This window comes from Archocentrus centrarchus, chromosome 5, assembly GCF_007364275.1.
Source record: "Archocentrus centrarchus isolate MPI-CPG fArcCen1 chromosome 5, fArcCen1, whole genome shotgun sequence".
NCBI classification, from domain to species: Eukaryota; Metazoa; Chordata; class Actinopteri; order Cichliformes; family Cichlidae; genus Archocentrus; species Archocentrus centrarchus.
The window spans coordinates 24,031,339-24,058,689 of record NC_044350.1 but is presented as its reverse complement, the minus strand read 5'-3'; the positions used below and the strand labels follow the sequence as shown (position 1 = coordinate 24,058,689).

At 39.3% G+C, this 27,351-nt stretch overlaps 2 protein-coding genes across 2 annotated transcripts; one reads left to right on the top strand and one right to left on the bottom strand.

The window, feature by feature from the left end:
- Positions 1–529: 529 nt before the first annotated feature.
- LOC115779832 (protein shisa-4-like) lies at positions 530–10,037 on the bottom strand. The gene is made up of 5 exons (XM_030728691.1): positions 9,847–10,037; positions 8,897–9,032; positions 8,131–8,279; positions 3,441–3,731; positions 530–3,152 (listed from the first exon to the last, which is right to left on the bottom strand). Exons 1-5 carry the CDS (start codon positions 9,911–9,913, stop codon positions 2,977–2,979), a joined length of 819 nt encoding a protein of 272 aa, XP_030584551.1. The 5' UTR covers positions 9,914–10,037; the 3' UTR covers positions 530–2,976.
- An 8,522-nt stretch (positions 10,038–18,559) lies between these two features.
- On the top strand, positions 18,560–25,834 carry LOC115779833 (protein shisa-5-like). The gene is made up of 5 exons (XM_030728692.1): positions 18,560–18,703; positions 19,387–19,522; positions 20,530–20,669; positions 22,899–23,117; positions 25,177–25,834. Exons 1-5 carry the CDS (start codon positions 18,637–18,639, stop codon positions 25,308–25,310), a joined length of 696 nt encoding a protein of 231 aa, XP_030584552.1. The 5' UTR covers positions 18,560–18,636; the 3' UTR covers positions 25,311–25,834.
- Positions 25,835–27,351: the final 1,517 nt, after the last annotated feature.

Genomic DNA, 27,351 nt, shown 5'->3' with positions numbered 1-27,351 from the left:
TGCAATCTCCTTGCCCCGGGGCCCAGACCCACCTTAATCCGGGCCTGCCCATTCATACTGGTTTCCTGGAATTAATTCCAATCCCTCAGATCCAGCTCGTATTCCCGTCGATGCAGGAGTACATGGAGAAGCTTTTTTGACTAATGTTGCGGCCTCCGACGCGCATCGCTCGGATCCGCTATGGCGGGGGTAGTTCAATCTTCGGACGCGTGAATTAAGTTTTGCATCGTATTTATTTACACTTGACAAATGCCTTACAATCGTAGCCAAGATCACGGTCAAAAAAGCTGTGTCCTACCACCCCACCAGCTGATTGAAATCTCCCCACACCTGATCCCAGTGCACCTCAAATCAGCTCGCAAAAGGCGGAGCCGTGACAGTCTCTTCTCTTGCCACCATGACATAACAAAATAAACAGGTTCTAACAATACATATGACAACAAATATTTATCAAAGCATAATACAGAAATGGCTCCAACAATACAACAACAAAAAAAAAATAAAATACACATTTCAGACAAAAGGAAAGTCTATTGCAAAGTTTTTTATTAAAAACATGATATTGCATGAGTTTCATTAATCATTTGGTGTCTCAAACATCAATGGAAAACAAAAGCCATTGCATAGGTGTAACTGATGCAAACTGTAACCTGAAAGTCTAAACCCAATGATGATAAAGAAGGTGTAGACCATCACAAGTTGACACTGTACTTCTCCAGGGTCAGCAGATTCACAAGAAAAAGATCACTTTTATAAGATATTCAAGTAATTTCAGTCAGCAGAAAGCAGAAGTAATGGCTCTTTTTTCCCATAATGAAAATTTAAGTGAAATAATGCATTTACAAACCTCTACTTCAACAGGAAAGCATACTAAAGATTAAAAAAAAAAAAAAAAGGTTCACATCTGAGATAAGACTTGATGGCAGCATTTACAAAACTGCACACCATAAAATATTGTGGATCATTCGAGTGACTATAAATCGTTATTGCAACAGTTGAGTAAATATGACATTTTGTGAATCAAGTGGATCAATAAATAAATAGAATAAAAAGAATAAACAGAAATATATTTTAAAGGATTTTAAATTACATGCATGCTTTTGGTCTAATGTGACATGAGGTACAATTGTTTTTTGTATTTAACAAGTGCTCATCATCTTAATTTTTGGTTGATTATGAAGAAAATAATCTGTTTTGTTAAAATGATCTAAAGTGCATTTAAGCGCATTTCAGCTTAGTTGCCAGTCCTGTTTTCAACAAAGCTGGGACTCTAAGAAATGTAATCATTATATTCAAAGACACCTGGTGGAATCTCCTCACAACTAGTTACCTTAACTGGCAACAATTGAAATGATTAGATATAAAAGTTATGGGTGGCAGTGGCGCAGTGGGCAGGTGCTCACCTTGCAACTGGAGTTGCTGGTTCGAGTCCCCATCTGAGCACATGCTGTCATTGGCCGAGACACTTAACCCACATTTCCTAAGTGTGAATGTGGTTGTGTGTTTGGTGTGGCTACATTAGTGGCTTACCACCACCAGGTATGATTGAGGTGTGAATGAATAATGCATGAAATTGTAAAGCGTCTTTGAGTGTCTAGAAAAGTGCTATATAAGACTAATGCATTTCATTATTATTAAAAAGAGCATCTAGTGTTTTGCTTTAGTGAGTGTTTTAGAAGTGGAAATGGAATAAAAGACTGTGTTAGCAAATAAACAATTTAAATGTCTCAATGTCAAGCTGAGAAGTTTAAATCACCCACAGAGCAGTTCAATTCATCTTTCAAAGCAGCAAATCCCAATAGTCAGCTCAAGGCACTATATATCCCATAATATAATTTAAACATTCAGATAATCTGAGTAAATCTACTCAAAATGCCAAAGGTTTTTTTTTTGTTTGTTTGTTTTTAAAAAGGAACAACATTCAATATCTGTTATCACGGAGCACAGTTCTGTAGAGGAAATCATTACATGGACTCAGCAGCCACTCTGAAAATATCATAGCAAATTGGTTAGTGAGCACAGTTCAGATGGGAAGTCTGGTTAATCTAGAGTTAATCTTATTAATCCTAGAACTCATTAATTGTAGTTAAGTTTATGCTCATTCTCTCAACCCAAGTTGTGATAAACTCCTATAGCCTGTATTTATGTATACTTTGTACAGTACCCCAAACTTTTTGGAAGTGAGGTTGTAAGATGGGAAAATAAGAACCTGAGAAATGAAGAAAAAAATAAAAACAACTTAATTTCAACTCCTCTGTCTGCATGATTATAAAAAAAAAAAGAAAGCCTTCCCTGTGTACAAGGCCTAAATCAAATTGCCAGAGGGAATTTTTTTCATTTGTTCTGGAGGTTGAAAACATTATTTTAGGAGTCACCTCAGTAGATTTTGTGTCTTCAGGAACCATGGGTGGTCAACTGACATAACGTGAATCCTTTCCATCAATTTACCTTTCCAGTGATAAATGTTGCACTCTTTGAATTTGTTCTGATGTATCATTAACATCACTTACAAGGAAATACGAGAGTACAGGGACAAAAGGTTCAAAGCACTTCACAGTTCTGCAAAGCAAGACAGATATTCTGAGGAATGAGGACGGGAAAAAAAAGTAATTCTCCTACTCTTTAAAGTAGTGAGAAACAGGGGTCACGTTTAATTTCACAAAGTAACTCAAAACTGAGCCACTAGAAACTGTTAAAAAAAACAAACAAATACTAATAATATTTTAGTGTATATGTACACTTCATATTGCCATATTGCAGGCCGATGCAAAAATATCAACATTTTCACTTGGAAACTATTCAACAGAACCGATATACCATTATTGTAGCCACCAAAATACATGAACCAAGTTACTCTGGAGTGTCTTATCTTAATTCAAAGTACATACGTCCTGTTCAGCAAAGTTCAACAATGTTATCTGATCAGGACACTGATCAGATAGGACAGATAGTGGGCATCGATGCCCACTATCTGTCCTAGGGTGGTGGTGCAACAAAATCTGGGTTAAATGGAGGCTGAGCTTGGAGATCTGAGCTGGCAGGTGGAGCATTGGGCTGGGGCTCGGCCGGAGGCTTCAGAGGGTATGTTGGCTGGCTGGAGGTGAACGCAGCCTGACTGTAAGGCATCGGTTGTGGAGGGTAGGCAGGATTGGCTGGAAACAGAAAGAGAAGCTGGCATGAGAATGAATGTGCTGAAAATGTTTTAATAATAACAACAACAACAACAACTTCAGTTGTGTATCATAAGAATAAATATTATACAGCAGCAGTTTCCACCGCCACATCCGATTATAAAAATATTCTGAAGAACAAAAAAAAAAAAAAAGCTTTGCGAATCTGCCTCAGAAATCTCAGCGTTCACCTACTTGTACATTCTGTCAACAAATATTTCCTTTTCATAGTTTTAGTTGAATACTGGGGTGATCAAAAGCCACACTTACTTGCTTCCTGATACGATGGTGGTGGTCCTGGTGTGAATGGCTGTACATGGTAGGGTGATGTGGGCATGGGCTGAGCTGGGTAAACGGGCTGAGCTGGATAGATGGGCTGAGCTGGGTAAACGGGCTGAGCTGGATAGATGGGCTGAGCTGGGTAGTCGGGCTTAGCTGGTACTGACTGGATGGGCATTCCCGGGTAGGATTGAGAGGGCCCAGGCACTGCAGTGGGCTGCTCGGGGCACTGCTGAGGAATGGTGGTGACCACTGTGGTCTGGATAGGTGCAGCTATCACAGCTGTAAGCAAATAAGTAACAACAAATTAGAAATGTAGAAATATGCCACATATTATCCAAAAAGCCTTCAATGTATATTATAATTTATAGGCAATATTCTCATAAAGTCAGACTAAAAACTGAATATTAATCAATTATTATTATTATGTTATTTTCTAGACTGATAGTTTATAGAGACTCAAAGAAACACTCTTGCAGGAAGTGTAACTCATCTCTCTGTAAGTACAGTGAAAGAGAGCTGTCTGTGTGTGTGTGTGTGTGTGGGGGGGGGGTGTTTGGAGGGAAATTAGGGTGTTTTTTAACTCAGTGGCAGTCATCATGAACCGTGCAAATGACACATGATGGCCTTGGATTTTCCAGTTTGTGGTTGTTGTGGCAACAATGAGTCACACAGGGCGGAGCTCTGACATTGCTGAATTTGATCCCATCATGTGACAGACTGAGCCAAAGAAGCCACATTGTGCTCCTTACTTGTATTTTGACCTCTCTGCCACAAGACTGTCATCTAATGGCAAAACATTTACGAGCTGGCTAAAAGACCATGACAGGAAGTGCAAGGAAGTGTGGAATGAGAAAAGGCTTGACTATAAATACAAATATAGAAAACTTGGGTGCTCTACTGAGAAGGAATTTAAAAAAGAAAAAAATCCATTTAGGGAAGGAGATTAAGATGGGGCCATGAATATTAGTGGTTTCAGGTTTAACTAACTTTGTAGAAGAGAAAACAAAAGACAGGAGAACAGGCTGTTTCAGGGCAAGGGGGAATTATGAAGCAATAGGTGGAATTAAATCCACTATTTTGTAATCTAATGGAGTTAAACAATTGAGAAGGGCTTGTTTCACTGACTGCATTCTTGGAAAAATAACAAGTAGAAGTTTTTCTTTTTCTACAGATGCCTATGTATTTACTGTAGGCCCTCCCCTTTTTCTTCTCATTTTTCTCCTTACGCATTGAAAACCTGATATCACAGCAAAGCGTACAATATCCAACAGTGGATCAGTGTGTCTTTCACCCTTTGCGTGTCCTAGGTGTGAAGTGGACGTACATGCAATTTGCATGTTTACGTTGCAGTACCAGCAAGGGTCATATTTTATTTAAAGCCAACAAGCTAGATGGCTGATATGCATTTACATTTGGCCTCCCCACACCTATTGTCTTATCCTTTCTTTTTTCTTAAGTAATCTTGGGAGTGCAGTATAGTTGAAATGGCTCCTAAACGAGTAAAAGGTGGTAGCGACTTGTTGGCTTTATGCTGCTGGTACTGCAATATAAGCATTCAATTTGCGTGCATGTCCATTTCATACCAAGGACAGTCAAACTGTGACATCCACAAGGTGGACCAGCAGGTCTATTACCTGCTTTGCCATGATACTACCCTGCCACTGAGCAATGCAGGAGCCATCATGAGATTAGATTTGTTCTGATGAGTCACAAATGCCTAGAGAATCTGTTGCTATTTGAGTTTCAAGTGAAATACGGTTTCACAGAAATTTTTCTCAGAACTTAGATGACCAACGCATGCCACATCAAACAATGTGGAGTCAACAAAAATGAGAGTATTTGTACACTTGGCATTATTCAGTTCATAAAGTCACACTACATTAAAAAAAAAAACCATCAAAATGAAAATCAAATATTTGGCACAGCAAAATGTGAAGAGCTTGCTCCTTGAAGTCGGTCATCCATGTTGTTTGAAGAACCTTTGCATTTAGGGTAATGATGTTGAATAAGAAATCATATGCAAAGAATGCTGTAGAATGTTGTCAGCAACACAAAGCAGCAAAACAAACGTATTCAACCACCTGAGAAACCACTGCAAACTGCAGCATAATGAAAGGTGAAGTAAAAGAATATAATGGTTGCTAATACGAATCATCCAATGTCAACTCAAACATCCAAGAAAGTGAACCTGTACAACATATCAACATAACACTAGAGGTCACACACTGAAATCACCAATGCAGTCTCTTTTGGCCGAGGATAGTTGTCCAATAACCACAGTGAGCAGTGAAGGCTTCAATGGTCAACATGTGCATGCAAAACAATATGCAAAACATCACAGGTGAAAAAGAGAGCAATGGCACAGCTTTTGAGTACTTTACTATGAGTTTTAGTCATCATACAGGTACAATACTTATATTATATTTTGTTTTTAGTAGATACACTTAGGTCAGCTGAATCAATACCTAATTTGTCTGTAAAGAAGTTTTAAATTAAGAGGAAGGTGGCACAATATAAAGGTGAAAGCAGTACCCTGCTGATTTAATTTTATGTTAAGTTATAGTACAATTTTCTTTATTTTTTCTAACCCTTTCATGCATAGTGGTCACTACAGTGGACGGCTGTTCAAAGCTGTTCTCTTGTATATGCCTGTGTTTTGTTGTTATAGTTGCATATCATTCAACACAGTGGATGCTTGTGCATCATCCCATACACTGCTACCGACTGGCCAGTCATGGGGAGTTGCTTTTTTTATTTTTATTTGTTATTTGAATGCAATTAACAGAATCAGGATTAGTGAATATTAGCAGTAGTGACAGTCGATCTGAGGATGCAATATCATTTTCTGTTATTGGTGTGTTAAATACACATTTCTCTGGTTGAAAAGTCAAATGCATGGTGTCCAGCTGAGTGGACATATTTGTAACTCCATGAAAAATAGGTTCATAAACAAAATATAAAGGTAAAGCGGTGCCCCGTTGATTTAATTTTACGTTAAGTTATAGTACAATTTTCTTTATTTCTTCTAAGCGAGGCACTGAATTTAGATGAATAAAAAGTACCAACTTTATTTCAGTGCATAGATATGAAAGCAGTGTTATGTGACATGTTGTCACAAAATTCAAGCAATAATAATAATAATAATAACAATAACAATAAAAAAAATAATACTAAAACCAATGAAAAGACTACAGCCCATAATGCTTCCAACTTCCCATAATGGTTCGTGGCATTAAACTTCCTACTGAAATTGACAATTGTAAAATTAAATCATTATGAAAATCCATCAAATGTTTATATATTTTTTTTTTAATCCAGCATTACACAATCAGGAGTAAATAATGAGATTCTTAGGGACTATCTCCACCCATTACTGACTATTGTGAATACAGGACAAACAGGGATAAACTGCAGTTATAATTTTAGTAGTTTTGAAATAACCATAATGATTATCGGGCTAGACGGACCGTACTCAGTAGGATCAGTTAATTGCTAACGTTGTGGTTTAATAGATAAACTGACACAAACCCCCGTTCAGCTTAACGTTGGTATTTGCATGTGCAGAAAACTTGATATGCCTGAGCTCAAAGAACTTGAAGCACTCTAAAGAGTAAGCAGAGAGGAAAAAAAAAAAAAAAAAAAATCGAGTTAAGACCTGACCTTTGAAGTGAGAAAACACAGCATGAACTCTAAACAGTAATTATCTCTGAAGATATGCTGAGTCGACCTGTGGGACACACTCTCACCAAAGAAAATCAATGAAAAGCAAAAACTTGTACAGCACATAAAACACCAAAGTCAAAATAGGAACTTCACAGCTCAGAAGAGTTTACAAAGCTTTTGTATTTTGGGATGATTGTGAAACATTAGGTCAATTTGTGTTCTGTGTCTCAATTCTTGTGATACTCGTCAGACCAAACCTCTGGGTTGGGTAGCAGTCTAGAAACTAAGAGTGTGAATTTTTTTTTCAGATGTGGCAAAAATCTGACATGCATGTCTACATAGTTGAGAAACTCAACACCTTGTTGGTTGAGAGCAGGCAACCAACAAATGTGCAGCTCCATGTTGCAGATGCAGTAGCATAAGCCTATAAGCTGTCAATATATTAATCACAGGAAGTGTGCAACAGGGTCACTGGTAAAAAATTGTGCTTATTTCATATAGATTTCGTGAAATGTTACAATCACAGTAGTCTACAGTGTTTGAGGAGTGAAGATATGGACATCAGTTTTATTTTTATTGCACTAAAAGGACAAGAGCGCAATGCTGAACTGCCAACTGCATCCAGAACAGAGACAACTGTACCATGCTGCTAACACAGCTTCGGCTCTTCTGTACAGACAGTATGCTAACACAAAGCTAGCCAAGAACCCATGATGAATGAATGAATGAATGATAACAATCAAAGCTGAGAGCATGCCAACCGTAGCCTGGCAGCCAGGGGCTGAACTTCAACAGGTAACAGAAACAGTGATGAGCAGCCAGGTTTCCAGCATCGTAGGCTACATTTCTACTCACTGCCAAGTTTTGGGGACTGCAATAACATTGCATTACAATGCATCAAGTGTGCCCCCGGCGGCACCCTATAAGGCCAGCTTCAAGAAGTTTAACAGGAATGACTAAAGTTTAATTGACTCAAATTAAAGAAAGTATTAGTTATTAGGAGAGTAATACTTACATTGTGGTTTGCGGCACATATTGTACATGCAACAGCACGGGCAACAGCAGCAGCAGATGAAGATAAATACAATGGCGATGAAGCCCACAAAACCAGCGACTATGGGTAATGTACCATGGACAAAGTTGTATTTATAAATATAGTTGTTACTGAAAAGGACACAAAGAAATAGGACATTTTAAAACTTACAACAAATTATAAAGCCAAAAGTATGATGGAAAACCAAAAATGCCATTATATATTCACATTGATATTATAACAAAATTTTCCAAACTTCCAAGCACTATGCAACAACAACTCCTAATTCTATGGTTTGAGTGGCACAGCCTATGCTTGGATAGAGCCTGCTACATTTCTTATGGCACAGACTGAAACGTACACATTCAAAATCTGCTGCCTCAGCCAAAGGTACTGTTTTAGGTGTGTCACCTTCCAGTAACCTGCACACAACATACAAAGGGTTCTTTTTCTAGAGTTTTTATTTTATTTTATTAATTTTTATTTTTTTAAGAGGGGGGGAGGGGGTGTCAACAAGCTGATAATGTGAATGAAAAGCCTCTGTTTCAGCCTGTAGCTGGACTGAGCTTCAGATTTATGCTGATGTCCGTGCACAGGAAGACATTACTTGCTGTTTTTTAATAGCTAAATCATTGCACAAGTGGCCCTAAACACACATTTATACTGGAAAAGAAGATCAATTTAAAAAGGAAACAAACTAGTTCGAGGCAATTTATCATCAATTTCCGAATAAAATAGAAGAACATACCATTTTTCTTGTTCATCTTCATCAAACTTATTCCAAGAAAATGAACAACAATATCGGCTGTAGCAGTCACCACAGCAAAATCCAATATTGCATTTCTGTAAGCCCTTATCATCATACGGCAGGCAGTCGTCCCCTGCTGCAACAGAGCAGATACAGAAAATGGAGAGGGGCAGGAAAAGTTAACTCATTTCAGACAGAGCAGTTAGTTATTAGTTATGATAATTCACTGTTCAGCGGTGACATGTTGAAATTTAAGGAGTTCCTGATTCAACTTCAGTGTCAATTCAGAGGCTGTAGTTCTGGGTGCTGTAAGTATACAGAGAGGTTTTCACACCCTTATTTACTCTCTGAGTTTACCTGCCTCTCGCCCTATGACAGCTGGGATAGACTCCAGCCCCCCCGCGACCCTTAACATGTGCGGAAGCGAATGGATGGATGGATGGATATTTGTTATATATATATATATATATATATATATATATATAAAAATATAAATGAGGATAGATATAAGGCTAAATGATCATTAAGGGGTAGGATTTCTTTATGCCTGTTGCTTTAGACCCCATTTAATTTATTTGCCTGTACCTAATTGACTGGAAAGTTGAGTGGCCAGATTATGGTGGATAATATCTATAATCTAAAACATTATAAAATACCCAGACACTGAATTAACGTTTAAATTTATAATGTTAAAATAATCTTAAATTAAAGGAAAAGGAGGCTTAAACAAACTGTTACAGTGCTGTTAAAAGGTTTAAAACATAAACTGTAACTTAAAAAACAAAAAACAAACAGTCGCGTCCTTGCAAAGCACACGTCACTGACATCGCCCTAAACATGGTCTTTTCAAACTCTGTAGATAACATGACAGACGGCCAGAGACAACAAGACAACGGCCCTTCACATCCATCCATCATTCTCTTCGGCTTACAGAAAATAATCAAACTTACCGAATACACAAGGGGACAGAATCACATATAGAACCAACGCAACAATACTGGACAAGCCTGGTGCCATTCCTACTCTTTCATTCACAGATTCAGTCAAGGAAGTGGGAATCCTGGACAATTTAAGAGGAGATCTGGCGTGATCTGGACTCAACGACTGCTGCGAAGATCGTCTATACACGGTGCCGCGCCGCCCAGTTACTTCAGCTGGAGATGAAGCACTCGATACTGACGTCTGACGCGGATGTTTCGGAACACTGCTCCAAGGGGTGGCTCAAAACACCCACGTCACAGAGTTTTGGCAGGTTGCTTACCTGTATGGCAGGCCTGCCACATTACCTGCTGTTTCTAGACAGGAGGGGTGCCAGGATTCCCATTTTTTGACGGACCACAGTTATTTGGGCTGGGCCTTGTAATTATTAAATTAATGCTTTTTGATAGTACAGCTTCTAGAAGAGAGTTCATGTTCACTCTTAAGCCGTAACCCGCATCCTGCGCAGTCCGAAACTGAAGGCGTATTCGTGCTGTACAGTAAATAAATAAACAAAGCAACAAAACAACACATGCATTACAGATGACTTGCTTCTTAACAATTTTAACATTTTTAACTATTTTTTTTTCTTTTCCTTTTTTATCCTCACTGACACTTCCGGTGCAAATGTCTCATAAACAAAGGCATACAGTTTCAGTGTAACCAAGACCTCAGCAGACTGAATAAAAATATCATGCCCATGCCTCAAGATGTGACATTCATAGCTGTATAAGTTGCAAATAATGTGGAGGAAAGTTTCCTCATCCTACGCTGAGCAACTTCTGAACCGTGACGAACGCAAATTTAAAAGGTATTGATTTCTGTGAAATGAACTGTTGCGATTGGTCAGAATTAACCTACGATAACTTAATAAATGTTAACTTTTAGTTTTTTAAGGCGGAAAACACATTTTGTCTTTTATATATTTAAATGTTTATTTTTAAATTAATTATAAGTAAAACTCCCAGAAAGCTTACTCAGTATGTTTTATTTCATAACTTGGTTTGTTGTGCATTGCACTGAATTACTAAGCAACTGAAACAGCCTCGCGTACAGCATGTTAAAGAGTCCTGAAACACAGTGTTCACTACAGTCTCAGCATGCTGTCTTTAACAATCTCCGTGTTTTTGTTTCCTTGTTATGGAGATTCCTCCAAAACATTTGTTAATCTTAATTATTGATAATTTGGTATAATCAGCAGTATTGTTTAGAATTGTGCACTATGGAGATGGGTGTCAGATTGTTTCAAAACCTCGATACAATTCCAGCACAACCGCTTCAAACGTTTCAGTGATTCACAAAATCTCGCTTTGGCCATCACTAGTTGCAGTCTACTACCACACTTTTTCCATCCTTGTATTTAATCAGTCGGCCCTCAGAAAGGACCTCCGCAGAGGAAGTTGCTCTGCTCTCTTCTCGTCTTTTTCCGGGGAAATACCGCGCTGATTAAAAAAAAAAAAAAAAAAGTTTATTAAGTTACTTTAAATGTTGGTTGTTTTGTCTGTTTTTGTGGTCTTTAACAATATTTAAATTAGTTTAGCATTTTGTGTGAATTCTGTATTCCAGTAGTAATACTTCCGAGTGCTGATTTGCTTAAATACCAGTGCCCATAGTTAACTTTTTTACAGTATCTTGTTGAATGTACTTTACATTTTTTCTTTTTTTTTTCTTTTCTTTTTTTTTTTTAGTTTATGCCCTTATACTCCACAATATTTCAGAAGGAAATATCAGGCATTTTACTTTTTGTTTGTGGATTCAGATAACTTACAAACCAGCCAGCATGTCCAAATTGTTGATGAATATGACACAGAATCAGCTGGGAAACAGGCAGGTCTTTATCAGGATCACAGGGTGTTTGACTTCTAGCAGCAGTGGAGATTTAGACAAGCGGCCACCAGCTCTGAGGATGCCATCATCCAGGAAGGAGACAGAGGACTGTCTCTGGGCACGTTCTCAGAGCCTTGTTTCAGCGAGGCCGTTTCACTGCTGAACTTTTGTTCCTGTACTGCTCTTTCTGCTTCATTATAGCGCTCTGGTGTTAAGCTGGCTTTTCAAAGCGTGACTTTAAATCTCTTAAATCGTGGTCAGCTTCCTTGCTGTTATTAGCCATCAGTTGCTTTCTTTTTTGACTGAGAAGTAGAAGCTGATGTTTGAACTCAAGCAACCAGGCCACTGATATTTTGAGTTTTCTCCAGGAAGAGAAAGCGAATGAGTTGGTCAGTGGGTTCTTCATTGTGTTTAACAATGATATTAAATCTTTCTTCATCTCTGGATTGTCAGCATTAACCAAAAATGTGTCCATATCAAATGCAGGCCACTCACACTTAGGTAAAAAGAGAGTTGTATGGCCTTTTAGCCATTTTTCACACGTAAAAAACTTCTCAGCTGTCATTCCATGAGATGCTTCATCTGCAGGGTTGTCTTTAGTGTTTACATATCTCCACTGCAGGATGTCTGTGGCTTCTCTAATAACAGAGACTTGACTGGTGACGAACTGGCAGATGGAAATGTTTCATCCCACTTCAGGTTCAGCTTGCAGAGCTCTTGCAACAATAAGTTAGCTGGAACAACAAAAAGTGGGTCATAAAAGGAGCCCACCACAGATAAAATGCCTCTTCTGGTGACATCTTTAACACACCACTGCATCCTAAGAGCTCTTTCCACTGGCAGCTGATCCCAGTCCACATCCATTTCCTTTTTGTCTTTTGCTCTGATGTCACTGGGAATTGACGCCAAAACTTTGTGGCTGTTAATGACCCATTATTGAAGATGGAAGCTGCCCTTCTTGCAAAGCAAAGTCAGGCCGTGTAGCAGGCCGTGTATCAGCTGTACTGCATCTTCCTCTGATGCATCTTCCCAACCGGCAGATGACTGTCCCTCCCTGAGCCTGGTTCTGCCAGAGGGTTCTTCCTGTTAAAAGGGAGTTTTTCCTTCCCACTGTCACCAAGTGCTTGCTCATAGGGGGTCATTTTGAGTGTTGGGTTTTCTCTGTAATTATTGTAGGATCTTTATCTTACAATATAAAGTGCCTTGAGGTGACTGTTTGTTGTGATTTGGTGCTATATAAATAAAATTGAATTGAATTGAATTGAACTGATGCCTTTGTATTTACAGCCACAATCAAACACAACTCTCAGCTTCTGTTTTGTGGAGTGATGTACTTTGTGGTGGGGGATGTACCACACTTTTTCTTTCTCTGAACCCTTTATCATCCATTGTTTCAGCATATGTTTGACCAGCATGTTATTTAAAAAGTCAGTGTATTCCCTTTTACTGTTAATGTAACATCTCTATTAAACCTCCGCTTCATACAGGGGTTGTTTAGCAAAACAGGATCCTCAGCTTTGAACAGGTAAGTTAATGGAATATGTCCATCTTTTAGCTCTGTTGTATTCTTTATAATGTTCATGAATTTAATTACCTCTCTTGACATCTCCAGCTGTTTTTCAGATGTCTTTCCATTAAAATTTTGATGGTACTGCTGCATTAACATGCTTTCCCAGTATCAACAGATATGTGATTCACTGGTACAACAGTGCAGCCTGTTTGGACAGAATTACCTCCAGAGTCTCCAGTGTGAAGAGGTCCATTTATTACCCAGACAACTTCTGTTTTCACCGCATAGGGTCCACCACCTTGGTTACTGATCAGCTTCCAGCAGTTTGGGAGCATGTCACGCTGAGCAAATTCACACCTGCATCCTAGTCATACAACGCTGCTCAGATAGGGCTATTCAGCAACATAGTCTTGATGTGGAATGTTTCCTCTGGACACTGGCATTGTGGTTTGTGTCAGAACAGATGTCAGTTCAATAAAATAATCTTTATCAAAACCAGACACTGCCAATCCAGTAACAGTGGTGGTTCTAACATCTTTAATTTGTCCCATTGTCTGTAACAGAAAATTGCTTGGTTCGCCTGTTACCCCCAACCTTTTTTCCAAACTAGCAGTGCAGAATCTACCTGAACTCCCAGGGTCCAGAAAGGCATATGTATGGACTGTCCTATTGCTCTTCAGCCAAAACAAATTTCTTTCTGCTTTAAGAAATATATTTTGTCCTGCTGTGTCCTTGACTGGGACTGTGTGCATCTGTCCAGTGCATGGTTGGTGTAGTACAAACACTCATACTGGTTACTTTGGAGAGAAGCAAAGTTTCCCCTGTTATTGTCTTTAACTCTATTCTTTATGGTAGTGACGTTGGTTGCAAAGGCACCTCCTTTTCGCCTCTGCTGTGAGCGAGCAGATGCTTTTGCTTGGCCAGTTCAAGATGTATCCTGGATGTTGCCATACAGTTGGTCTGAAACAATTTTGACTTTTCAGTGACCACAAACACGGCTCTGCTTCCAGTTTGGTCATGAATGTCACATGCAACATCTCTTCATTTATCAATTTATTTAATTGAGTTTCATTATAGTAGTCCTGAGGTTTGCTGGCACATCCAGCTCCTTCATGTTCTTGATGTGCTGTATTAAATTGGAACAACCTCGGTAGTGCATTTACATCCTCACATTTAATTGAGGGCCAGTTGTAGATTTTGTCCATATAAGCAGAAGAAATTTTATGTTCAGCGCTGTCTGGTATCCTTGTCCAGGTTTGCCTAACCAGGTTTCTAGGCTGCCCCCTTGTGTATTCTCCCAGAAAATACAAGCAGTCACTGAAGTCGCTGGTTTTCCTCCACACGATGTTCAAAGGCTCTCAGAAAGGATTTAAATTGCAAAGAGTCACCGTTAAAAATTTAAATAGTCCTCATGGGCAAAGCAGATGCTGAATTTTGCTGGATTAACAAAGCAGTGACCTCATTTTGGCACTGATTGATTTGCTGAGTGGGATGGGATTGCTGTTCTGCATTTGAAGGATCATTATGTCATTTGTGTTGTTGTCATCCAGCTTTCTTCCAGCTTTGGTAGCTGTGATATTTCAGGGCAGTTTGGCTTGACAGTGACAGCTTGAGAGTCCAGTGGAGGTTCAGACTGACTTAGTTCAACGTGGTCAGTGTGTGGATTTAGTCCAGGTGTCCTTTGTAACTCAGCCTTTTCAACATGTGAATTCATACCATTTGATATTTTAGAACTGCATTTGGAATTTAGCTTCTGTACCTTAAGTTTTGCATCAATTTCTTTAGTTCAGTTTCCAAGGGCAGTTATTTCTTTTCTCTCATTGGCTGCTCTTTTTCCAATCATGCCTTTTCCTCCTTTGCACATGTGTTTCTTTTTTAAGGTAGCCATGCACTTCATCAGCTCTGCCTTTTCAGCTTGTGTTTTAAATTTGGCAGAGGTGGTGAATGACATTTTGAGTACTTGAGCTGGCTTTAGAATGTTCTGTTGGACATGAGATATTAGAAACACTGTCCTCTGGCTGGATATCATCAGAAACACTGATCTGATTTTCAGCAGCAGGATTGTTGGTTTTGTTCTCTTCACTGTTGAGATGATTCCACACTGCTTTAATAATCTTGAGGCCTGGGCTCTGGGAAGGCCAGTCCATGACTGATAGTGTTCCACTGTGTGTTTTTCTATCCAGGTATGATTTACTGCACTGGCAGCGTGTTCTGGGTCATTGTCATGCTGACGAATGAAGCTACTGTCAATGAGACACTTTCCAGATATTATTACATCGTCGCTCAAAAATCAGTACTTTTCTGCATTCATAATTCCATCAATTTTGACAAGATTTCCAACACCACTGGCTGAAATGCAGCCCCAAACTACGACAGAACTTCCACCGAGTTTAACAGATGGCTGTAGACACTCACTGTTTTACCTCTCTCCTGACCTCCTCCACACATATTGACAATGATTTCAATCAAAAATTTCAAATTTGGATTCATCACTCCATAACATCTGTTACCACTGATTCTCAGTCCAATTGTAATTTGGCATCCTTAGCCTTTTTATCCTCGTCTTTCTCCCTCAAGAACAGCTTCTTGACAGCCACCCTTCCACTGAGACCTTTTCTGATAAGGCAGTAGATGGAGCAACAGCCAGATGGTCCCATGTCAGGCTTTTGCTGGATTTTTTCTTAACTCTTAAGGACATCACTTTCAGATACAGTTCATCTGTTCATCTGTTGAAGATATGTTTAGGTCTGCCACAAGGGAAAACATGCCGACAAGTGTATTCTGGTCCTTGTCAACCACCACTATGTCTGGTCGGTTGGCTAGCAGCAGCTTGTCTATATGAAACTTGAAGTCCCACAGTCCCATAGTCCCACTTGTTGTTCTCGACCACCTTTGGGGGTGTCTCCCACCAAGTGTTGGGGACTTCTCATCCTGTGGCACAGATGTACAAAAGATTTGCCTGCCTCCAGAATACAGAATATCCACCATAGATACAAACCCAATTTCAATATTGTAAATAAAACAAATTTCAATGATTTGAAAATCTTATAAACCCTTATTTTATTCACAACAGGATATAAAAAACATAAAAGATAAAAAAAAAACTTTACTATTCCCTGAAAAATATTAACTCCTTTTGAATTTCATGGAAAGAACATGTCTCAAAAATATTGCGACAGGGAGTGGAAGGCTTTTAATTGTGCTAAAAAGAAACAGCTGGAGTATTATTTTGCAAAATAAGTGGGTCAGTAAGAGGCTATACAAAGAATATCTTAGGCAGACTTTCTCAGAAGTGAAAATGAGCATAGGTTCAGCAATCTGCAAAAAGCTCCTAAGGAACAATTTCAGAATAATGTTTCTCAACCTAAAACTGTGAAGACTTTGAACATCTCATCATCTACATTACATAGTAGTGCCATCAAAAGATTCTGAAACTTTGGAGAAATATCTGTGCACAAGGGACAAGACTGAAAATCAGTAATGGCTGCCTGTGATATTCGGGCCCTGTTTGCACTAAAAAACAAGCATGATTCTTTCATGGAAATCACAGCACGGGCTCAGGAATACTGAACACAGTTCCCAGTGCAAGCCACAAATACTGTTTAAAGCTCTATCGTGCAAAGATAATGTATGAACATGCTCTACTGTTTCTACAGCCTCGAAACCTGAAAGATAAGGAGAAGATCTGTAAGGAGGAACTACAGGAAATATCTGACCTCTGTAATTACAACCGAAGATTTCTGTACCAAATATTCAGTTCTGTTTTTCTATTGTATCAAATACTTTCATGCAACAAAATGCAAATTAATTATTTAAAAATCACACAATGTGATTTTCTGGATCTTTTCCTTAGATTCTATCTCTCACAGTTGAAGTGTACCTACGATTAAAAATTACAGACCTCCACTTCTTTGTAGGGGGGAAAACTTACTGTAGAGTTCAACCTGAGTAGAAATCAGGTTAAATGGTCACATCACCTCTAACAGATTCGTGTATTTCCCTATAAATACAGGGGTTTGGCCTTTCATTTTTTTCAAAAACTACACACATATGAAATGCAGCTTTCCACAAGGCAGCGTTGGAGTCAGACTGAATAGGAATTAACAGATTTTTTTTTTTATTATTATTATTCTTTATGTGCATAGCACTAGCATTAACATGGACTGACACATGATACACATGTACGTAAAAGAAGTACAGGCACCCATCAAATAACCTCTGTAATGACAGTTCAAAATGATAAATAAATAACACATCCATAGTAAACTTTAATGGTGAGGATCCCATCTTCCTCAATAAGCACAGCACAGTCCAGGAATTGTAACCTATTATCCCTGGTATCCTCCCTGGTAAAGCTTATGTACACAGCCTTCGCTCACCACAGCTGATGCGGCGAGTGAAGGGTGACATCCATGTATTTGTATCAGGGGCTAGGTGCTATCCCTTTGAAGAAACTTTCCACTTCCTCCATGTAAAGGTTGGCTATAATGGGTGACACTGGGGAGCCCATGGCGCATCCTTTTGTCTATAGAAGCCGTCATTGTATTTGAAATATGCTGTGGCAAGGCAGTGCGCAAATCTGATCTGGGTTAAACCTGGTCCTGTTTTGTAAGGAGTTGTCTTCCTGTAGTCGTTTTCTGACGGTCTCCACTGCCTCAGTTGTAGGTATGCAAGGGAAAAGTGAAACCACATCAAAGGACACAATGTTTTCATCTGGATTCAGTGCAAGATTTTGGACCTTGTTGGCAAAATCTGTGGAGTTTTCAATATGATGGGGTATGTTGCCTACAACATACCCCGGGGATAAGCATTTCTTCAAGAAAGTCGAGTCGCCCTTTTCCAGGTTTCAGCGACTGCTATGACCTGGATGACTGAGAACCTACACAGACAATTTGTAATAAAGCCAAATCTGTACTGGACTGTGCAGTAAAATCAAAATTCCAGGATAAGAAGATTTCTGATGCGTTTCAAGGTCGCGCGGCACCCGTACCGTAATATCTAGAATCAGAATTCTACGTGTGGCTGGCTTAACCGTGATTTTCTCAAAGACGCGCAGTGGCAGTTTCGTTTGATATGTGGAGGGAAAAAATGCGCCCGATGAGTGCTCTTTGGGTCACTATCAGTGCGCTAATTTATGCACATTCATTTCAATAATTACCTGCCAAGAACTGCGCAAATTAACCTAATAGCTGGTTATGGCCATGTTCATAACCAAAGACCGTGGATAAAGATGATTCATAGACTCATGATTATATACAGTCTATGAATGGAAAAAGTCTGGCAGTGGGCTGGAACATAAACTGAGCGAGGCGGCTCCGTGTATAGACAATCAGCAGTCGGTCCAGATCACACCAGACCCTCTCCTCTAAAACTGTCGGAGGAGATTCCCAGTTACTCGACTGAATCCGGGAATCTTGTAGTAGCCATGGCTCCGAGCCTGTCCAGTATTGTTGTGCTGGCACTATGTGTGATCCTGTCCCCTTGTGTATCCGGTAAGTTTCATCATTTTAGTCTGTAAACAGCTGATGTTCTTGACGGCATTAGTTGTTTCCGGTCGACATGCAGTCTATCGTTTAGCTTCACGCCGATACTAAGCAGCCCGCTGTTAGGGCGATGTGAGATTATTTTTTAAAGTTACTGTTTGTGTTTTAAACCTTTAAATAACACTGTCAACTCTACAATTCACGCAGTCAATTGTCCATTAGAATACATATACGGACAGATTTGAAAGTTAATCCGTGTGTGTGGGTATTTTCTGAGGTTTTAGATAATAGGTATTATCCACCATAAACCTGTAACTCAGGTTGCCATTTAATTAGGTACAGACAAATAAATTCTATACAGTCTAAAGCAATAGGCATAGCCTTTGAAAGTTATAATAATTGTCATTTGGAAGCTTAATTTATGTTACGTTTCTGTCCTCATTTATATATAAACAGTAGTGTGAACTACAACCACAAAGTGGAAAAAAGGGCACTAAACTGCTAAAAAAAAAACAAGACTCCTAAACAACTGGGTGAAAATACAACATCTTTACAATGCAGTACAGTTCAACAGCACCTACAACCTCTGAAATGGAACGGAAATTCAATCAAGTCAGCACGTGGCAGAGCTGAACAGTGAATTATCATAAATAATAATTGAGCTAACATTTCCTGCGTCTGCTCTGATACAGCAGGGGACGACTGCCTGGCCCACAGTGGAAAGGGCCTCCAGAAATGCAATAAAGGTTTTTGCTGTGGTGACTGCTCCAGCCGACATTGTTGTTCAGATCTTTTGAGCAGGTTTGATGAAGACGATCAAGAGCAATGGTAATTTTTTTTCTATTTTGTTCTGCTTTGAACTTACACAGAGCCTTTAAATGCTTTGTGTAAGTTAAACCAGTTCTATTTTGGATGGTGCCTTTTTCTCTCTGCATTACAGCACATTAAATGTGATAAGTAATTTGTGTTTTAAGTCCTGATTTTGAAATAAACAGAAAGTAATGTCTTCTTGTGCACAACCACCAATATAAAGATGGTGTGCAAACCAGCTACAGTTTGCACCATTCATTTATCACATTCATGGACTATACTGGGTCATGTAGACGTGTAGCAACCTCTATCCAAGTTCATGTTGTGTTAACTTTTACTATATCATTAGGAATTGGTGTTGTATAGTGCTTGGAAGTACTGAAAATTGTGATATTTATTTGCAAGGGAGAGCCGGGCTGGATAGCTCACTGTTATTCAGCAGGCCACTAATGGCTGCTGGCATAAAAGTTGGGGCAAATTAAAAAAAAAAAAAAAAAGTGCCACTCCCACTAACATTTAAAAGTATCTTGTATGAGTCGAAATGGAAAGTAGGAAAATCAGAGAGGACAGACACCAGCACAGATTATGCTACAGGCAGCCAGGCAGGTTAAGATTCAAAATAAAAGTACGAGTACAGCCAAGGACGTCAACATTCAGGACAGTATGCAGATATTCTCAGAAGATGAGTCATGATTGGCACAGATACACACTCACACACCACCCTTGCACAAACTGTTAATTGGTTAAGATCTGAATAAACGCTATTGAATACATGTGTATTCTCTGGCTCTGGTATGAATATATGAATAAATTTGTCACTCCATTCTTTATGTTTTCACTGTGTGCCAACCAACCCTGTGGTGGGGCTGGTTGATTTTCCATCATTCTTTGGCTGCTGTTATTGATTGTAATTCTAAAACAAATAACTTTAAAAGTCCTGAATTTGACTTGATGAACTTCTTTTTATGTTTACTGTTTTGTAGCTAAAAACAACTTTGCATAATTATTTTTTATTTACTTTTCAGTTTCAGCACTGTTCATATGCATCCCGATCCCACTGCTGTCATTGGTGTCTTCTTCTTAGTCCTCATTTCATTGTTGATCATCATCTTCTGCTGTTTCTGCCCCTTCTGCTACCTGTACAAGAGGTTCCACCAGCGACGCTGTAAGTATTGCAGCGACGCTGTATATGTAAGGCAGCAGACTTTATGCTGACTTCAGTAAAGATAACAGACATGACTACTTATCCACTGTGTTTCCAGTCATCTGTGGCCATATCTGCGTGCACAGCAGAGTATAATCAGAGCTTAAAGGATCACCTCCCACCCCCCTCCCCCAGATAAATAAATAATGGATCAGTTTTTCGCAGTGAACCGTCAATTCGGAGACGGTCACTTGACCGCAGTGGCTTTGGCTGCTTTCCACACCTGCTGTGCCACACTCACGGCTTGTTCCTGTCTAATATCACCAGTAGAGTCATTTTGTGAATCGATGATGGACTGTTTTGGAGAATTCAATGAGGCCTTTGAACTGATCTGCCAAACCGGAGGCCATATCGCTGCAGACCACAGAATGGTGCAGTGGTGTGGATGTCTCGGCCATCTGCGCTCAAATTACACAGACCAACCAACATTTTCTAACTATTTGAAAAGCGTACGCTGGGTGTTACCCCCCCCCCTCCTGTCGTACGCTTTGTACGCTCTGGAAAATGTCAATATTTTGCGTCCCTGAGTCAACAACATAATAATTCTTAGTCACTGGTAGCAAGTTGCATGGTATGTATCAGAAGACATTTCACACTTGGTTGCCCACCCTTAGTCATGGGCATTATTCATTACTATGAGCTCCACTCACCCCTATCTTGCTTTTTATTCTTTCTTTTTTCACACTGTTAGGTGGTGCAGGGGTTAGCCTCACAGCAAGAAGGTCCTGGGTTCAAATCCACCTTGGCCAGGGCCTTTCTGTGCAGAGTGTTTCCTCCCACAGTCCAAAGATATGCAGTTAGTGGGGTTAGGTTACTTGGTGATTCAAAATTGCCCATAGGTGTGAATGTGAGTGTGAACGATTGTCTGTCTCTCTGTATTAGCCGTGCGACAGGCTGGCGGCCTGTCTCCGGTGGACCCTGCTGCGACCCTGAAAAGGTTAAGAGGAAGAAAATGGATGGATGGTTTTTGTTGTTGTCCTTAGGTTTGTATAAACACAATGATGCACACCACTTGCAACAGTGAGTGGAGTCAGGTTGGGAGCCCTTAGTAGGGTCAAGCTACACCTACTGTCACTGCAAATTTTGTACAGCCTCCTACTGGCTGGGGATCCAAGCAGTTACCTGCCTTGCCTGGTGGCAAGTACACTCCAAGATTTTCATTGTTTACTTTTGATTGTGTAATGGTGGATAAAATGGAGATGTAGGGTAACATTTGATGGATTTTAAATATGAAAGTGTAAATTTGTAATTTGTTTTAACGATTAGTGTTTTCAGTTTGAATTGTAATGCCATAGACTGTAGGGAGGTTTGAGGTATTGTTGGTTTTCTTGACAGTAAGAAAAGTGTATAACATTTATCACCACAGTCCTTTAAATAACTACTGAACTAGTATTTTTGTTCCCCTTGGTATTAACTCTGCTTACTGTGCTTTATTGACATTCCTAGAAAAACATAATGCAGTAAACACCTTTGTACAAGAGTACAGTATGTATTTTCTCTCATTTGTTTACCATGGAAGTTTTTTGTGTCTGTTCTAAGATGTGGTTATCAAAAAATATTTGTGGAAATGTTAAAGATAATCACAGAATATCAATCTCTTACAGCATGCTTATATTTTTTAAATGTTATCGTGACTTCTATATTTATTTTATATTTTCATTCATCGCGGGAGGATATTCCCATTGATGATGGTCTTGTATTCTACTTGATACAAACAAAGTAGTTTAAATGTTTCTATGCTAAGACTGGAAAGCCAGTGTGCATTTAATACATACCATATGGCTGATACAATTTTATTATTAGGACTTAATCTGACAGGAGTTAGATGTAATTGCATGAATCACTTGAAGTGTATTAATCTGAGGGGTGTATTCACAGTCTGACTATGAGATACAGCACAAGCTGCAATTTCGTTTTCCAAATTTCTGTTCCATGCATTTAATGATTAATATGGTACCTGATAAACAGGACATAAACAGATGATAAAATTGTAAACTGTCTCTCCATTGTTATTTCTGAGTGTTTTTTATGGTAACTGAAACTAGTTAATCAATCTGAAACCCTTTTTTTCCCCCATAGTGGAATAATTCTGCTCATAGCTATATTCCACCACTTCATGGAAAACAATGGAAGCTATGACTAACTTTTGGCATATACAGTTCTCATCTCTTGTTACTTGTTTGCTTACAGCTGAAGTGGCTATCACTACACACGAAACAGTGGTTTCCAGCAATCCTCAGAGGTACCCACAGCACCTGACTGCAGTGCGTGGACCCTCTCAGTCCTATGAGGGAGTGCCTTACCACTCAGTACCAATGCAGCCTGGCTACCCTGCTCAGCCCGTGCTCACAGTGCCCAGTCATGGACAACCATTCATATCAGGACCACCACCATCGTATCAGGAAGCAAGTGAGTGTGGTTTCTGATCATCAACATACTGCATTTGTTAGCCTGGGCTTTGAAAACCAAAACTGTGCATCTGTGGAAATACTAATAGAAGCTCCTGACTGGGACAAAAGAGCTTCTAAGTTCAAAAATATTTCTTCAGAAGTTGATTTAGCCTCTCAGCCACTCAGAGACAAGCATGCAAGCCAACACAAATACAGCTTATTAAAAGGCTAGTTAATTTAACTTTTGTGAATGTAATATTACATCCATAACCACAGGCCATCCCAGGTTCTAGCCAGCAGTTGATCGCCTGGTGCAGGTTCAGTAGTACCATAGTTAGCAAGCAAGAGTGGCTATTAGCACTAGCAAGAGGTCATTTAAACAACTTACCCTAATTTAAAGGTAAACACTCCTGCAATTAATGCACAACCTCCTGATGTTGAAGCTAATGTGTAGTTTGGATATGTTAGAATAGCCTTTATTGTTTGGGAGTCAATTAAATGCCCAAAATAAAAGACACTTATAGAGGGCTCCATTGTCAAATAGTGTGTAAATCATTAAAGAAAGAGTACAATCACATAGAGGTCTTACGAAACACATAGTATACCAACCTTTAGTCACTAACAACATGTTTAAGGTTTGGAAATTTCACAAAGATATTTTGCAATGCCGGGCCCTATACTGGGAAGTGATTTCAACACACAGTGCCAGTCAGAAGTTTGGACATCTTCTAATTCAGTGGTTTTTCGTTATTTAAAAAGTGTATGCATTGTAGATTAATACTAATGTCATCCAAACTATGAAGAAATACATGTGGAATTATTTAGTAAACAGAAAACTGTTAAACAGACAAGTTTTATATTTTAGATTCTTCGAAGTAGGTACTCTGTTGCACAGGATAAGTTCATCAGAGTTACCAGCCTCAGAAACTGCATGTTAACAGCACCCCAGATAAGAACCCACCTAAATGCTTCACAGAGTTTAAGTAGCACACACATCTCAAGATCAGCTGTTCAGAGAAGACTACGTGAATCTGGACTTTATGGTTGAATTGCTGCAAATAAACCACTTCTAAGGAAGAACAACAAGGGGAAGAGAATGGCTTGGGCTAAGGAACACAAGGAATGGGCATTAGTCCAGTGGAAATCTTTCCTTTGGTCTGATGAGTCCAAATTTTAGAACGCCATGTCTTTATAAGATGCAGGAAAGGTGAGCGGATGGTTCCTACATGTGTAGTTCCCGCTGTGAAGTATGGAGGAGGAATTGTGATGGTGTGGGAATGCTTTGCTGGTGACACTGTTGGCGATTTATTCCAGATCCAAGGCACACTCAACCAGCATGGCTACCACCGCGTTCTGCAGCAACATGCCTTCCCATCTGGTTTGAGCTTAGTGGGACCATCATTTGTTTTTCAACAGGACAATGACCTCAAACACACCTCCAGGCTATGCAAGGGCTATTTGACTAAGAAAGAGGGTGATGGAGTGTTGCGTCAGATGGCCTGGCCTCCACAGTCACCTGATCTAAACCCAGTTGAGATGGTTTGGGAAGAGTTGGACTGCAGAGTGAAGGCAAAGCAGCCAACAAGTGCTCAGCACCTCTGGGAACTCCTTCAATACAGTTGGAAAATCCTTTCAGGTGATTACCTCATGAAGCTGATTGAGAGAATGCCAAGAGGGTGCAAAGCTGGAATGAGTATAAATTCACAATGTAGGAACAAAAAAATAAAAACATTGAATGAGAAGGTGTGTCCAAACTTGATTGGTATTGTATATCCAGTGTATCCTTCTGCTATCTGTTTTCACTTACCTTAACATTGATGATCAGGTCACAGTCACATGAAGCTGGTTATCAACTCGCCAAGTTAATGCAGGGTTTCCCCTGGAAAGTTACCTGGATAAGCCACAATCCTGCTTCGTAGTGCAGGGCTCTGGTTCTTAAGAATATTTGTAATCAGGTGTTCAAATGCAAACTGCTGCTGTATAATATTTATTCCTGTGCTACAGAACTACAGTTGTGATTACTGTTAAAACATTTTCAGTACATTCATTCTCATGCCAACTTCTCTCTCTGTTTCTAGTCAGTCACGACTACACTCCACCACTTATGCCTTACAAGCAGGCTGTGTTCAGCCCCGGCCAGTCAGCGTGTCCTCTGATGCCACCAGCCCAGCCTGCATACAACCCAGACTTTGTTACACCACCTGTTAACTAGCGTTTACATTTGAACTGTGTTCACTAACTATTCTGCTAAGTTGTTTTCAGAGGTGTTGTTGAGCCCATACAGTGATTTCTATTACAAAACTGTGCTCAGTGATAACATATTGAATGTTGTTTTTTTTTATGTACAGAGATTTACCCAGAGATTTACAGAGTGCTTAACCACACTCCATTTCCATTTCTAGAATATACTCCAGATGGTTTCTTTATAGCCAATTATTTGTTGTTGTCAATTAAGATAATTAGTTGTGAGATGTTTCTTTGAATATCTCACAGCTTTGAATATAATGATTAAGTTTTATACAGCAACCAAACTTTGCTGAAAACTAACTGTGCTGAAATGCACTGGCAGCTTTGGATTACTTTACCAAAGTAGACAGTTTTCAATCAACCAAACATTAAGATGTTGAACACATGTTAAATACAAGAAAAACAAACACCACTGAGCGGGCCCCAAAGCTCGTCTGTTTTGGATTTGTAATTGGGGGGGGGTTGTCAAGGTGCTGCTATAGTAAAGTCTGTGAAGAAGTGTGTGAAGTTTGATGGGTCTAGCTTGAACAGTATTCATTTATGGTGTGAATTTGAACACCCTAGGTCACATCATTCTCGAGTGCCAATGCCAGCATTAAAGTTTTGTTTAACTTGACCTCTGACCTTTACCTTTGCATCACGGTCGGCAAGATTCAAATGTGTCTGAGATTTTTAGTAGATGCATCTATGGTATGAATTTGAACACCCTAGGTGAGATTATTCTTGAATTATCGCATTCACAAGATTGACCTCTGACATTTACCCATAGGTCAAGGTCACCGAGATTTGAACATCCTAGGTCACAACGTTCTTGAGTCATTGCCAACATTAAAGTTTTTGTGGAACAGAAGCCACGCCATCAAGGCTGTAACAATAGCTCGAGTTTTTCTTCAAAACAGCCAAGTTAAAAATTGTGCTTTCCAGCCACATTATCTACAAGAGCATGCAGGTGATTTAAAATAATTAAATACTGTAAATGAATATTTAAAATTCCTTTTCTATTTATTGACCTGTTTGCTCCACAATATGTTTGTTCATCAAGGCTTCTGTTTACTTGATAATATTGTGCAGTGTAATTTCTAAATCTTGCCATCAAACCTCATTTTAGATACTCTTACAGCATGAACTTTTTTCCTTAGTATTGTTTAAATTATCATGTCTATGTAGGTTTTTGTCCATGTCTTTCACTTGTATTTTCCAGTAGAAAACAAAGCCACCACTTCTGCTTTCTTTATAAAAGTGACCTTTTTCTCAAGACTCAGCTGACCCTGGAGAAGTACAGTCACAGTTCATATGACAGTCTAGATCTTGACCTTCTCTGACAATTTATCATCTTTCTTTGTTTAGACTTTGGCCAAGTGCTACGGCCTCAGCCTCCTGGCAGTAGAATCTTTAGTTGGCACAAATCCCCTGGAAGCACAAGTTCTAAAAGACATGTAAGCCTGGTCTCAGTTGATCTTAATGGGATGCACATGAGCATTAGTGACTTTATTCACCTTATCAATTCAAAAGCAAATGGCTAAGAAAGAATGAGGAATCAGAAATGCTAAAATCATTAAAAAAAAAAAAAAACAACAAAAAACCCTGCCTGTTGGGTCACTCCTAAATACCTGTCACCAGAAGCGAACATAATTTATTGAGCCTTAATGTATGAATGTTCTCTTAATTGCAACGTATTGTCATGGCAGTACACATGACCAAACACATTATTTGTCAAAGGTCTGTTTAAACACATCAACCCTCCTTAAATGTAATTGGTAACAAATAATCAGAAAATTAAACCCTTAAATCTATGCACCATTTGAGTTAGTCCTTTAAACCTCATCATTTTAATCACAAACTGCAGCAATATTGACAGAACATTCCAGGCCATGTTCACATAAAAGGCCAAATTGAAACAATAAGCGTGGAACATCTTTTAACGCGTAAACTGTGAAATTGGGCCCTGGCCTGAAAATCCCTAAGCTCATAGCAATCTGACAGCAGAAGGGATATTATCATGATAT